Source organism: Rana temporaria, chromosome 6 (assembly GCF_905171775.1).
Source record: "Rana temporaria chromosome 6, aRanTem1.1, whole genome shotgun sequence".
NCBI classification, from domain to species: Eukaryota; Metazoa; Chordata; class Amphibia; order Anura; family Ranidae; genus Rana; species Rana temporaria.
Window position 1 is genome coordinate 97109104 of NC_053494.1, and position 13428 is coordinate 97122531.

At 44.9% G+C, this 13428-nt stretch overlaps 1 protein-coding gene across 1 annotated transcript in view; it reads left to right on the forward strand.

The window, feature by feature from the left end:
* The window catches only part of FAM234A (family with sequence similarity 234 member A), a 149476-nt gene that overhangs the window by 8262 nt on the left and 127786 nt on the right, over nucleotides 1–13428 (forward strand). Inside the window, exon 2 of the mRNA XM_040357037.1 lies at nucleotides 2946–3231. Within this exon, the coding sequence (XP_040212971.1) occupies nucleotides 2970–3231 (262 nt within the window). The 5' untranslated portion in view covers nucleotides 2946–2969. The remainder of the gene's footprint in view (nucleotides 1–2945; nucleotides 3232–13428) is intronic.

The following is a 13428-nucleotide window of genomic DNA, read 5'->3' on the forward strand; positions in this document are numbered from 1 at the left end:
AGCATGAAGGTAAAAAGCCTTCTGCCTTTACAGCCACTTTAAGGTTAGTGCTCATATGAAGCCATTTATCATCACATTAACAGAAATCACCCAAATTGCCCTGATCAAAAGTTTTCACACCCCTGAATGTTTGGCCTTGGTACAGACACACAAGGTGACACACACAGGTTAAAATGTCAATTAAAGGTTCATTTCCCTCATCTGTGGCTTTTTAAATTGCAATTAGTGTCTGTATATAAATAGTCAATTGGGGTTATTTACTAAAACCATAGACTGGCCCATTGAACCATCGAATCGGGGGCCTGCAGTGGACCAGGTTTAGGAGTGGCAGGGACATGAGGTAAGTAATGTCATATCCCAGCTCTCCTCTCAATGGCCACCCTCCTGTGTTTCCAGGAGCCTGTGCTGACTTGTGCCCAAGCTTGGCCACAGCCCCACAGGTATAATGCTAGGGAAGCCTGGCATTTGATTTACCAAGCTTCCGTAGGAGCTGTGTGTCGGTGTGTGCTCTTAGATGAAAGTTTTCAAGTCATCAGAATACAGTGATCACTTCCAGCAGCTATAGCAGCCAGCAGTGATCGCCAAAAAAAAGAGAAGAGAAGCTGGTTGTACCGAAGTCAGTTGATAGATCAAATTCTGTACAACCAGTCTGCACATAGATAGATTGAAATTTCTGCTGAACCGGCAGAATTTCAGTCTGTCTATGGTGGCCTAAGTCCACCAGTCTCTGGGTTTAATAATATCCTCAAATCTTCTGAAAGGGATGCTCCACCTAGGTGTAGAAATTCACTTTGAGCTCCATCATATTTCCAGAACTCTCTTTAGAGTACTTTCACACTGAAGGTGCTTTACAGGCATTTTAGCGTTAAAAATAGTGCCTGTAAACTGCCTCTCATGCCACCCAAGTGTGAAAACCTGAGTACTTTCGCATTGGAGCGGTGCGCTTGCAGGACGTTCTGAAAAGTCCTGCAAGCAGCATCTTTGTGGCAGTTTGGGATTGCTGCATACACCACTCCCAAACTGTGCGGCCCATTGAAATGAATGCAGCACGGTAAAGCACCGCTAAAACTAGCATCGCTTTACCGCTACCACCCCAGTGTGAAAGAACCCTTAGGTATTAGATGTGCAAACAATAAGGTGAGAGCACATCTAATACCTACAGAGAGTATCGGAAATATGGAGTTCAAAGTGAGCCTTGCTATTACCTGGAGGGATTGACATTTAGATGGTTAAAACAGGCAGGACATGTAATATCAACTCGCTGCCTGTCAAATGCCTCTGAAACGTGACCTGAGCATGGATCACTTTTCAGAGGAGTGGCAGTGCCTGCTGCAAGCGAATACAAGCCTTTGGGCTCACACTGGTGTGCTGCGGTTTGGCTGCAGTGCTGGTGTACTGGCGGGTTTCCTTAGCCGCAGTCCCTCAGACTTTTAGGTTGCACATTTTTGTTGCATTTTCTGAAAGTGTACCAAAGATGCAGCATGCAGGACATTCTGTGCACTTTCAGAACATGAAGTAAAAATGCAACCTCTATGGAGCCAGGGGCAACATGCAGGAAGACTGCCAGTACACCAACCCTGCAGCCAAACAGCAGCATGCCAGTGTGAGCCCACTTCACAACATCTAGGAGGGCATGGTAGTGACACAGGCTGCTAGATAAAAAAAATCTTTAGCTGCAGAGAGGGGGAGGGAGGAGAAGTTCACTTACTAGGCCAGTCCCATCCTCCAGGAGTCTCACTGGATTTGAGCCGACTGCTCAGATTGAACTTTCCTGCCCACACATCCTCTCTGTACAACACAGGCTGCTGGGAGTGTGGGCAACAGAGCAGGTCCAGCTTCTGCCAGCCATTCGTAGGGAGGGTCTGGGCGGGGCTATGCTGTGCGCTGTAACACAGACTGGCAGCTTAGCTCTGTGGAGAAAACATCGCTGGCTCACTGGATGGAGCTTCCGCACTTGACCAACTGTGCATATGCGGTTCTGAGCCTGTGATACAGCGGCCTTTGCACAGCCTATCAGAGCAGCCCAGGGGGCAATTGCATGCCTGCCCCCTGCACCAGCTCACCCCTGGTTAAATTGAACAAGCTGAAGTTAGAAGCTGATTGGCTACCATGCACAGCTGCTCCGGATTCTGAGTGCTCCAGTTTTAGTAAATCTCCCCCAATGAGTTTGTTAACTCTCATATGGATGCACTGAGCAGGCTAGATACTGAGCCATGGGGAGCAGAAAAGAACTGTCAAAAGACCTGCGGTAATGGAACTTTTATAAAGATGGAAAAGCATAAAAAAGATATCAAATGCCAGTCAGTACTGTTCAATCGCCTAGTAAGAAGTGAATAATTCAGGGATCTCTTGATACCAAGCCATGGTCAGGTAGACCAAGAAAAAATTGCAGCTACAACAGCCAGAAGAATTATTCGGGATACAAAGAAAAACTCACAGCTGTTATTACCAACAAAGGATTTTGTACAAAGTATTAAAAAAATCTCAGTTAGCGTGTTCAATACTCTTTTCCCTGTGCCATTCCATTTTATTATACATAACTTAATTTCGGAAATTTTTTGTTTTGGTTTCTTTGTATGTATGGATTGCATGGGCTGTTACCGACATTTGGTGAAAATTTCAAGTCAATAGCACCTTTAGAAATAAATTTACAGAGAAAAATGATAACATGTTAAATAGTTTTTTTACCCGCTGTGTGTGTATATATATATATATATATATATATATATATATATATATATATATATATATATATATATTTTAATAGGAACATAACAGATATAAAGTAGATGTTATTGCAGTTTGGCTTTAAAATATATAATTTGTTCCAAGCAGCGAAGTTTACACAGAAAATCATTATGTGTTCTTTTGTGTACTGCCTATGTCTGTAGTTTTCTTCATGGTAATATCAAGGATTGCTAATTTACTCCTTTTCTCTTTTGTAGATTTTTGTGTCTTGTTTGGCCATCATGTACAATAAAGATCTGGATGCGGAAGACAACCCGCTAAAAAATGATGTCAAATCTCTGGACAACAATGATGCAAGCGGAGAAAATGATGTACATATTAAAAAGAAGAATAAAATGATACGCTTATCTCGATTACGCACAGGCGCCTTTTTTGGGGCGATATTTCTTTGTCTTACAGTAGTGTTTGCTTTTTCATTTATCATTCCTTGCCCAGTGAGACCCTTTTCCCGGAGAACATGGAGTGTACAGTACGATAATGCTGGTAAGTTTATATTATATGGTTATCCTTATATTGCAAGGTACATAATGCAAGTGCAACTTTTTTGTTTGTTTTGAAAAAGGAAGTAAACCCTCTCTTTAACCACTTGCCGCCCGCCAATGACAGATTGAGCAAAGTGGTTGTAGGCAAAGTGGTTGTAGAATCCTGACTGGACGTCATATGACGTCCTCAGGATTCTGAGCCGCTGTGCGCCCCCGGGGGCGCGCATCGCGGCGATCGTTGTTGCGGGGTGTCACTCTGACACCCCGCAACACCGATCTCGGTAAAGAGTCTCTCACGGAGGCTCTTTACCACGTGATCAGCCGTGTCCAATGACGGCTGATCACGATGTAAACAGGAAGAGCCGTTGATGGCTCTTCCTCACTCGCGTCTGACAGACGCGAGTAGAGGAGAGCCGATCGGCGGCTCTCCTGACAGGGGGGATTTGCGCTGATTGTTTATCAGCGCACCCCCCCCTCGGATCGCCACATGGACCACCAGGAAAAAAAAAAAAGGGGGGGGGGGGGGCAAAAAAAAGTAAAAAAAAAAAAAAAGTCTGGAAAAAAAAAAGATGCCAATCAGTGCCCACAAATGGGCACTGACTGGCAACATAAGTAAATCAGTGCCGCCCCACAGTTTCCATCAGTGCCGCCCACAGTGTCCATCAGTGCCGCCCCACAGTGCCCATCTGTGCCACCCCACAGTGCCCATCTGTGCCACCCCACAGTGCCCATCTGTGCCACCCATAAGTGCCGCCCATGAGTGCCCATCTGTGCCGCCTATGAGTGCCCAGTGCCGCCCATGAGTGCCCATCAGTGCCGCCCATGAGTGCCCATCAGTGCCGCCCATCAGTGCTCATCAGTGCCGCCCATGAGTGCCCATCAGTGCCGCCTATGTGTGCCCATCAGTGCCGCCTATGTGTGCCCATCAGTGCCACCTATGAGTGCCCATCAGTGCCGCCAATCAGTGCCACCTCATCTGTGCCCGTCAGTACTACCTCATCGATGTCCATCAGTGCCATCTCATCAGTGCCGCCATATCAGTGCCCGTAATTGAAAGAGAAAACTTACTTATTTACAAAAAAATTAAGAAAAAAATAAAAAAGAATTTTTTTTTTCAAAATTTTCAGTCTTTTTTTAGTTGTTGCGCAAAAAAAATCGCAGAGGTGATCAAATACCACCAAAAGAAAGCTCTATTTGTGGGAAAAAAAGGACGCCAATTTTGTTTGGGTACAGTGTAGCATGACCGCGCAATTGCCATTCAAAGTGCGACAGTGCTGAAAGCTGAAAATTGGCTTGGGCGGAAGATGCGTAAGTGCCTGGTATGGAAGTGGTTAAAGAAAAAAAAAACCTGCAAGACAAAGGCATAATGAGCTAGTATGCATATGAATTACTTACATGAAAACGAAGCCCCCGTAGTGGTCCTCGGTCACCTCCTCCGTCGCCGCCATGATACCCGGAGTGATACCCGGAGCAGCATGATCCCGTTAGTAGCGGCACGCTCAGTGCGCCTGCGCGCCGTTGTCTATGGCACATGCGCGGTAGACATCGGTATCGTCTTTCTTGGGAATAACTCCTTAACCGTGTGGGTTTAGGAGATATTTCTTGTACCTACAGGTGAGCCTAAATCTAGGCTTACCTGTAGTGATGAAACCCCTGCCAGTTTTTTTATGCCCCATATGGGTTCACCCTATCGTTTTTTTCCTATTGACGCTGCTCAGACAGTGATGTAACATCCAAAATGTCACAGTTGTCACCACAAAAGAAATGAAGGGGGAATTTTTCAATGGAGACCCTGGTTCCAATGACAACCAAGGGTGGGTTTTCCCTCACTTAGGAAAGATTTCCTAATGCTTTTGCTTATCTCTAGTACAAGACATAAAAAGGAAATCTTCACAATGGAACACAGCAAAAATAAACCAGCTGACAGGTTATAGCCACACTCAGCTTGGACCACATGATCCAAAGTTTAAACATGATTTATCAGCAGAAAAAAAGACTTCCGGGAATGCAGTGCATATAGCACTTGTCCAATTCTAAATCCATTCAGGGGTTGCTGAGCTATGTTATTTGAAAGCCAACCCCTCCCACCCTCCTAGCTATCCAACAACACAGATCAACACTGTTCTGTCTCCTCATCCAGAGTCCAAAGCTGAAGTCTATTCAGAGGAATAGAGAGAGAGAGAGAGTGGAAACTGTTAACAAAAACACAAAGGCCCGGATTCACATACATTGGTGCATATTTATGCCACCGTAGCGTATCTCATATACGCTACGCCGACGTAGCGCAGAGAGGCAAGCACTGGATTCACAAAGCCAGTGCTGCCAAATCTGCGCCGGGTTTCCTATGCGTAAGTCGTCGTAAGTGGGGGTGAGCCATGCAAATGAGGTGTGACCCCATGCAAATGATGGGCCGAGCGCCATAAAGATACGAATAACGAACGGCGCATGCACCGTCCCGTGGACGCATCCCACTGCGCATGCTCAGAATAACGTCGGAACTACTCCCTAAGATACGACGTGAACGTAACCTACGCCTAGTCATATTCACGTACAACGTAAACGACATAAGATACAACGGCTTGTGTTCCCTGGTCCATACCTTTGCATGGGTTGCGCCTCCTATATGGGGAATAACATTACGCCGGACGTACGACTTACGCAAACCGCGTATATTATGCGCCGGGCGCAAGTACGTTCGTGAATCGACGTATCTCCCTCATTTCCATATTTGAATAGGAAATCAATGGGAGCGCCACTTGCAAACAGCATGAATATGTGCCCACAATACGCCAGCGTAGGCAAGTTACGTCGGTCGGATGAAGCCTATTTTTAGGCGTATCTCGGTTTGTGAGCACGGCGCATAGATACGATGGCGCATATTTGCACTTACGCGGCGCATCTCGAGATACGCCGGTGTAAGTGCTTTGTGAATCCGGGCCATAATGTCAACAGCACAAGCCAGATACTACACTAGGCTGACTCTGACTAGTATAGTACTTGACAAAATATGATTAATATAGTGTAGTGCAACCAAAAACTCATAAATCAAGTCCAAATATTTAATAAAATTCCACGTAGCGTAGTGCATCTTTCAGTGAGAGTTCATTGAAATTCAGTGACCACCACCTCTAGCTGGAATGCCTGCTCACCTCCCAGTGTTGACCCCACTACAGAGTGTAAGTGCTTTTTGGTTTTAGTCAGGTCTGGAATGTCACTTCCGGTCCCATCATTTCAGTTTTTTCTCTTAGCCCTGAGTGATTGGTTCACCTCTTAGATATGTCACTTCCTGTTCAGGAGTAGGGTGGACGTGCCCACAAGGTAGACACTAAGCAGGGAGGAAGAGGATATGATGCCACGTGTTGGCCGAAGTCCCCATAACGTTAGACACCAAGCAGGGAGAAAGAGGATATGATGTCATGTGACAAAACATCCAGTGTTAGGCTTCTTTCACACTATGGATTGTATGTCCGTTTTATAATATCCGTATTACACCTATTAACGGACGTTTATTAACGGATTTAATAACGGATACATACGGATAAATATTTTACCATTCTTCCTTTATTGAAAACGGATAATGTTTATCCGTATATATCCGTATACATCCGTTATATCATTCCTTTCTAACGTCCGTTAATAAAAACCATTTCACCCTTTCTTGAAGTCCAGCTCCAGAAGTCTTTACTGAGCATGCTCAGTAAAATTAACGTCCGTTAACATAACGGACATTTACGGAGACATTTACTAACGTTCGTGCGCCATAGACTTCAATGTTAAAATATAAGGGACGTTAATATATCCATTACTTGCAACGGACAAAAAATGGACAAAAAATAGTGCAAGACCCGTCACATATTCCGTTATAACTAACGTCCGTACGTTATAACGGACTATTACGGATCTTTACGGAACATAAAAAAATCCCATAGACTTTAATGATATTTTATAAAGGACGTATAACTTCAGTTTTTTAACATTATCTGACGGATTTTAATACGGATTATTAAAACGGATTTATTTTGTAGTGTGAAAAGGGCCTTACCCATGATGATCCCCCTCAGATGAGTATACAGGTGTCCGTAATTGTGTGATGATTGATGATAGGTATTCCTCTCATTTCTGACGGCACCTCACCTGCTGAAGAAGCTCATTAGAGAGTGTAATGCGTACAGACGAGGTGCTTCCATTCAGGAAGTTTTTCTCAGTTTTAATCAATATTGATGATATGCATGTTTTTCACATTTGTATGTGAGTATTTTATCCCTGAGTTAAGTTTTATTAAATGTTATTAGCAGAGAGCACTATGGTTTGCCTTTGTGTTATTTGGCTACACATGACTGAATGAGATCCTGGGGGAAGGAGGTCTGAACTGTCCAGGTGCAGTGTGATGAGGTATCCTGAGAGCTATTTCACCATAGCTATGACTAAGCACTAGTTTTAGTGCGAAACGCGTCAGGGTCAGGTTTTATTTTATCTTGCTGTGACTTATAGTGCTGTCCTTTTAATAAAAGGCTACAATTTGTTCAGAGTGCGGCTGTCCAGAGACAATCTTTGTTCCTGCTTTGCTAAGTGCATTGCCTGCACCTGAGTTGTCTGCAACGGAGGATATTCATCTGGGTTCCCATCTGGAGCGGCTATTCCCTTTTCCCCTGTAGTGGGGTCCATATCGTGAGAACCCGGAAGGTGGTCTGTCTTGTCCAGGAACACCAGGAGGAGGCATCCTGAGCAGGGCCGCCATCAGGGGGATACAGGCATTTGTAAGGGACCTGATGGTCCCCAGGGGCTCGGCCGGCCCCCTCCTGTTTTTTATTTTTTAATCTTTTTATTTTTTTGCAATACACCTGTAAGGGGCCTGATGCTCCCCATGTTCCCCCCCCCCCCCCCCCCCCCCGGCTTATTATCTTGCGTCAGGAGAGAAGAGATTACATTTGTTTTTTTCATCAGCACACCCCCCGTTCTCTGCTCCAGGGGGGGGCTGCCTAAAGCTGTGTTAGGGGCCCCAAAATTTGTGATGGCTGCCCTGATCCTGAGAGATATTACTACAGGCGTGTGTGACTCTGTAGTGGTGTCAACATTGGGAGGTGAGCAGGCCTTCCAGCTAGAGGTGGTCACTGAGGTTACTGGATATTAATGAACTGTCACTGAAAGTTGCACTATGGTGGAATTTTGACAAATATTTGGACTTGATTTTTGGTTGCGCTACACTATATTTATCATGTTTTGTTTATTACTTATTCAGAGTCACAAGTGGATACACTCTAAGTGGTGTGGGCAGCAAATAGGTCAAGCCTATTAATAGACCATTATATTGATTATTTTATTTTTATTTTTATTTTCACAATCACATTGTTTTTTGCGCTGATTATATATTTTTTCACTATTTTAGTATAGTACTTGGCTTGTGTTACTGTCAGCTTGTGCTTTTGTAAACCAAAGTGGCCGTCCCGAGCTGCAATTGTTCATGACACAAGCTGATAGCTTCCACTCCCTCTGTTCCCTGAATAGCAGGCTGCAGCAGGGCCGATCCTCCCTATAGGCTCATTATGCAAGCCGCTTAGGGCCCCGCAAAGCTGCAAAGGGCCCCCCAAATTACCAAAGCCCCCGCCTGGTGAGAAGTCATTTTCACCCCCTGACCCGCTTCTAAACTCGCTGGCCGAGTCATTTCCCACAGCAGAACACCCCCACCCCCCCGCTTCTCAACTTTCTTTAAAGCGGTGGTTCACCCTCCTTCACATCATTATACCATTACATTCGGCATCGTAGCGCGAGCTACGGTATGCCGGTCTTAAATTTTTAATCCCCGTACTCACTGTGCTATCGATCATTGAAGAATCCGACTCCCGCGGGGAATGGGCGTGCCTATGGAGAGGGAGGATGATTGACGGCCGGCTCTGGCACGTCACGCTCCCCGAAGACAGCCGGAGTAGGTCTCGGCTCTTCACGGCGCCTGCGCACAGGCTATGCGCAGGCGCCGTGAATAGCCAAGCCTATTTCGGCTATTTCCGGAGAAGCGTGACGCGCCAGGGCCGGCCGTCAATCACCTTCTCTCACCATAGGAACGCCCATTCCCCGGAATCTTCAATGAGCCATAGCACAGTGAGTACGGGGATAAAAAATGTAAGACCGGCATACCGTAGCTCGCGCTACGATGCCGAATGTAATGGTATAATTAAAAAAAAAATAATTTTTTTTTTTAACAGGGTGAACCCCCGCTTTAATGTGACATGTCACTGTCGTCAGCGCCCCCCGCTTCTCATTTTTAATGTGCCATGTCATTTTGCTTAGGGCCCCAGGGAGGTCAGGATCGGCACTGGGCTGCAGCTCCAGATTTTGTGTAAGCTAAAGAGCATAGATGAGGACTTAGCAACTGTTAAAAGGAGAGGGGGCAAGGCTCAAGGCTGGTTGTAATTCACCCCCCCCCCAAACTTTATTCTATTGGTCTAAGCCTTCTCATTTTGTTGCTCTAAGCCTCCTCATTTTGTTCTTGCTGCTGTTATCTGACTTCCTGTCAGAAGGTGGTTGTGTTTGTTCTCCATGGTCCTACTGCATGTAGAGATGTAACGATCTTCCCTCGCTTTCTCCTGATATGGACTATGGTATGCACAGTGTTCATAGAGCAGTACAAGTGACTGTAACTAGGGTACACTACTTGTTCCAAACAAACACAAGGGAAAGAAGCTTAAAGCTAAAAGCTTAAATTTTCACTTTAGCTCAATGAAACTGCTAGCCATAGACAGTAACTAATCCCTTTTTTTAATTTTTTCTCCTTGATCCTTACCCTTTTTCTGCTGCCGTTTCTGCACTGTCAATCAAAATCCACCGCGGGGAGTGGGCGTGTATGTTCATTCTCCTCCTCCGCTCTCAGCAGCAGGCTAGTGTCTGTTAGGGACGGGGCTGGAGGCGGTGCTGGCGATAATGTCATTCAGAATGTTGCTCCGCCTCCGCCCGCCCACCTGAGTCTATGTTTTTCACAGACCTGCTTTAGGGACGGGGCTGGAGGCGGTGCTGGAGATAATGTAATTTAGACTCCTTCTCCGCCTCCGCCCGCCCACCTGAGTTGTGCAGTGTTGACGGCGCGGCTCGCCGTCAACACTGCACATGCGCGGGATAGAGCGGTGAATGCTGGGAGGCCAGCATTCACCGTATCCCAGAAGAATACCCTGTCGGCTTCACAGTGCCCACAGGTAAAATGGAAACGTCCTTCGGATGATTATCTAAAATATCCTTTGCTCCATTACAGCGATGACGCCGGCTAAAGGGGTGGGACACCCTGGTAGTGCTGTAGTACAGGTAAGAAAACAGGAGCAATGCAAAAAAAAAAAAAAAAGATATCCCGCGGAACCCCCGCTTTAAGAAGGACATTAAAAGAAGACAAAAAACACAGTGAATGAAACTTCTGTTGGGTGTGATACTCTATTGCAGTGGTTCTCAACCTTCTAGTGCCGTGACCCCTTGATAAAATTTCCCAAGTTGTGGAGACTCTTAACAGTAAAATTATTTTCATAGCGTGGGTTGAAAGCACCCAAGGCAAGACAAGTAATTTGCGCCCCTAAACCGCGGACATTTAGCGCTCCCTGAGTGCTTTCTATTGGTACAATATTAAAACCCCTTACAGTACATTTTAGGATGTACCTTTCTTTCTTTGTTCAACTTTCTTTCCCTTTCATCTCTCTCTATCCTAATTCCTTGTTTTTCCCCCCATCCCTCCCTCTAACTGTCTTTTTTGCTCTCTCTTTTTTTTCTTTCTCTCCCTTTTTTTTGTTCCTCCCCCTCTTATCATCTCCCTTCCTGGGAGAGCTGTGCGGGCTTCAGGAACAGCCCAGGATTTGGTGACCCCTGGCAAATCATCATTTGACCCCCAAGGGGGTCCCGACCCCCAGGTTGAGAACCACTGCTCTATTGCCTTCTCATAATAGCAATTATATAGATGCAATAACTCGTAAGTCCATAAAAAGTAATAATAGTGCACAGGTCCATCTGTGAATTACAAATCCAATGGTGCATTCAACTTTCACATTCTTTCACCACTTGTGCTGTGAACTGCTCCACCATCAATATGAGATTAACAGACCCCCACTATGCAAAGGTCAAATTGCGCTAATCAGATAGACCCTCAAGGCTAGTGGCTCAGAGAAACCTTGCTTTGTTTAGAAAGCACCAACCCCTAGTCCAGTGATGGCGAACCTTGGCACCCCAGATGTTTTGGAACTACATTTGACATGACGCTCATGCACTCTGCTGTGTAGTTGAGCATCATGGGAAATGTTGTTTCAAAACATCTGGGGTGCCAAGGTTCGCCATCACTGTCCTTGTCTATAGCAGCCTTCCCTGTTCAGAATTTCAAACATTTCTGCATTCTGAGCCCTGACTTCCTGTATCTTCATGTCACCATCCAGGAAACTTCATATCCATGATCGTGCATAGTGCCCTAACTGTACAACTGTGTGTCAGTCAGAACAATTCCTCTCACTTCCCTCTGTGGCTTTCCATAACTTGTGGGAACTAAAGTATTTTCTCATAGATCACATGCTGCTTAGCTAGGCTCTAAACACTTTGCTTTCCCCTTGTGATTGCGTTGTAGATAAAGGTTGTATCATCCAACCGGAAAAAACACAGCAGGGCCTCATGCACACCGATTTCTTGTACACATGGTTTATCCTGACAGGAGAAAATCTTTGGAGTTTTGATGTGAAATTTATTTCATTGGCCAGTATTTTAATTTATTCTGGCCATTGAAATAAATAAATGCTGAAGTGCTGAATGGGACTAGCGTTTATGTGAGTTTAAAAGCGTTCAACGTTTTTTTTGTGGTCAAAATTGCCTCTTCTGAACGTAATTTTTAGGCATACAGAAAACCCTCCTCTAATCCTCTAAACTCCCCTGCTACTAAACTGCTAAAAACATCCATGTGTGCATGGACACATAGGTTAGCAGCCCAGATCCTCCTCTTCTCAGGTGCCTCTTCTGTGCTCCTGGCCCCTTCCTCCTGTTGAGTGCCCCCCACAGCAAGCAGCTTGCTATGGGGGCAACCAAGCCGAGCTGCAGCTCCATGTGTCAATTCATACACAGAGCTGTCGTTCAACCCCGCCCCCTCTCTCTTTCCTGATTGGCTAACTGACTTTGACAGCAGCAAGACTCAGCCAATCAGGATGGAGAGTCTAGGACACCCAAGACACTTTTGGACATCACTGGACAGAGATAGGGCTCCGGTAAGTATTAGGGGGTGCTGACAAGAGCTGCTGCACACATAAGGCTTTTTATCCTATTGAAAAGAATGCATTAACCTTTCATCTTTCCGAGATATACTTGACAATCCTCATTTTGTATTTTGACCCTCCACGCCTTATATATTCTGTAATCGTCTTTAAGCTGATATTTGCCTCTGGGGGATTGTACCAGTATGTATTCATTTGTGTGGTAACATTCAAATAATTGTTTCTGTACTCTGTCATTTGATCTTTAATAAAAAATTGGAAAAGAAAAGAATGCATTAAGATTAAAAACCTTCTGACTTTACAACCACTTTAAGTTCACCTCACCGTAAAGATCATAAGGTGTGTCTGTATTTAAAGCGTTACTAAACCTAAAAACGTTTTTTTTTTACCATAATGCATTGTTTTCATTAAGGTAAACAAAACTTGTCAATTCCCCTGTGCCCCCCTTCACTGTGTGAAGTGTAATGCCGCGTACAGACGGTCGTTTTTTGTGATGAAAAAAAACGACGTTTTAAATCATGAAATAAAACGACGTTTTTGAAACTTCATTTTCAAAAACGACGGAGCATACACACCATCGTTTTTTCCAAAAGCTCTAGCAGAGCGCGGTTACGTTCAGCACGTACGACGGCACTCTGTTCCATTCAAACTCACGTCCTAACTTGCTTCTGAGCATGCGCGGGTTTAAAAATGTTGTTTTTCCCACACACGTTTTGAAAAACGACATAAAAAATTCAAGCATGTTCGAAAAAAAAAATTGTCGTTTTTTTTGAAGACATAAAACGTTGTTTTGCCCACACACTATCATTTTAAATTACGTTTTTTAAAACGTCGTTTTATTTTCATTACAAAAAACGACCGTCTGTACGCGGCATAAGAGGGAGAAGAGATCAGTGCTGTGCAGGGTTGCATCTATTCTCCCCTTACTTCCTCTTCACACAGCATTCAAGAAGCAGCAGGAGCCATTGGCTCTTGCTGCTATG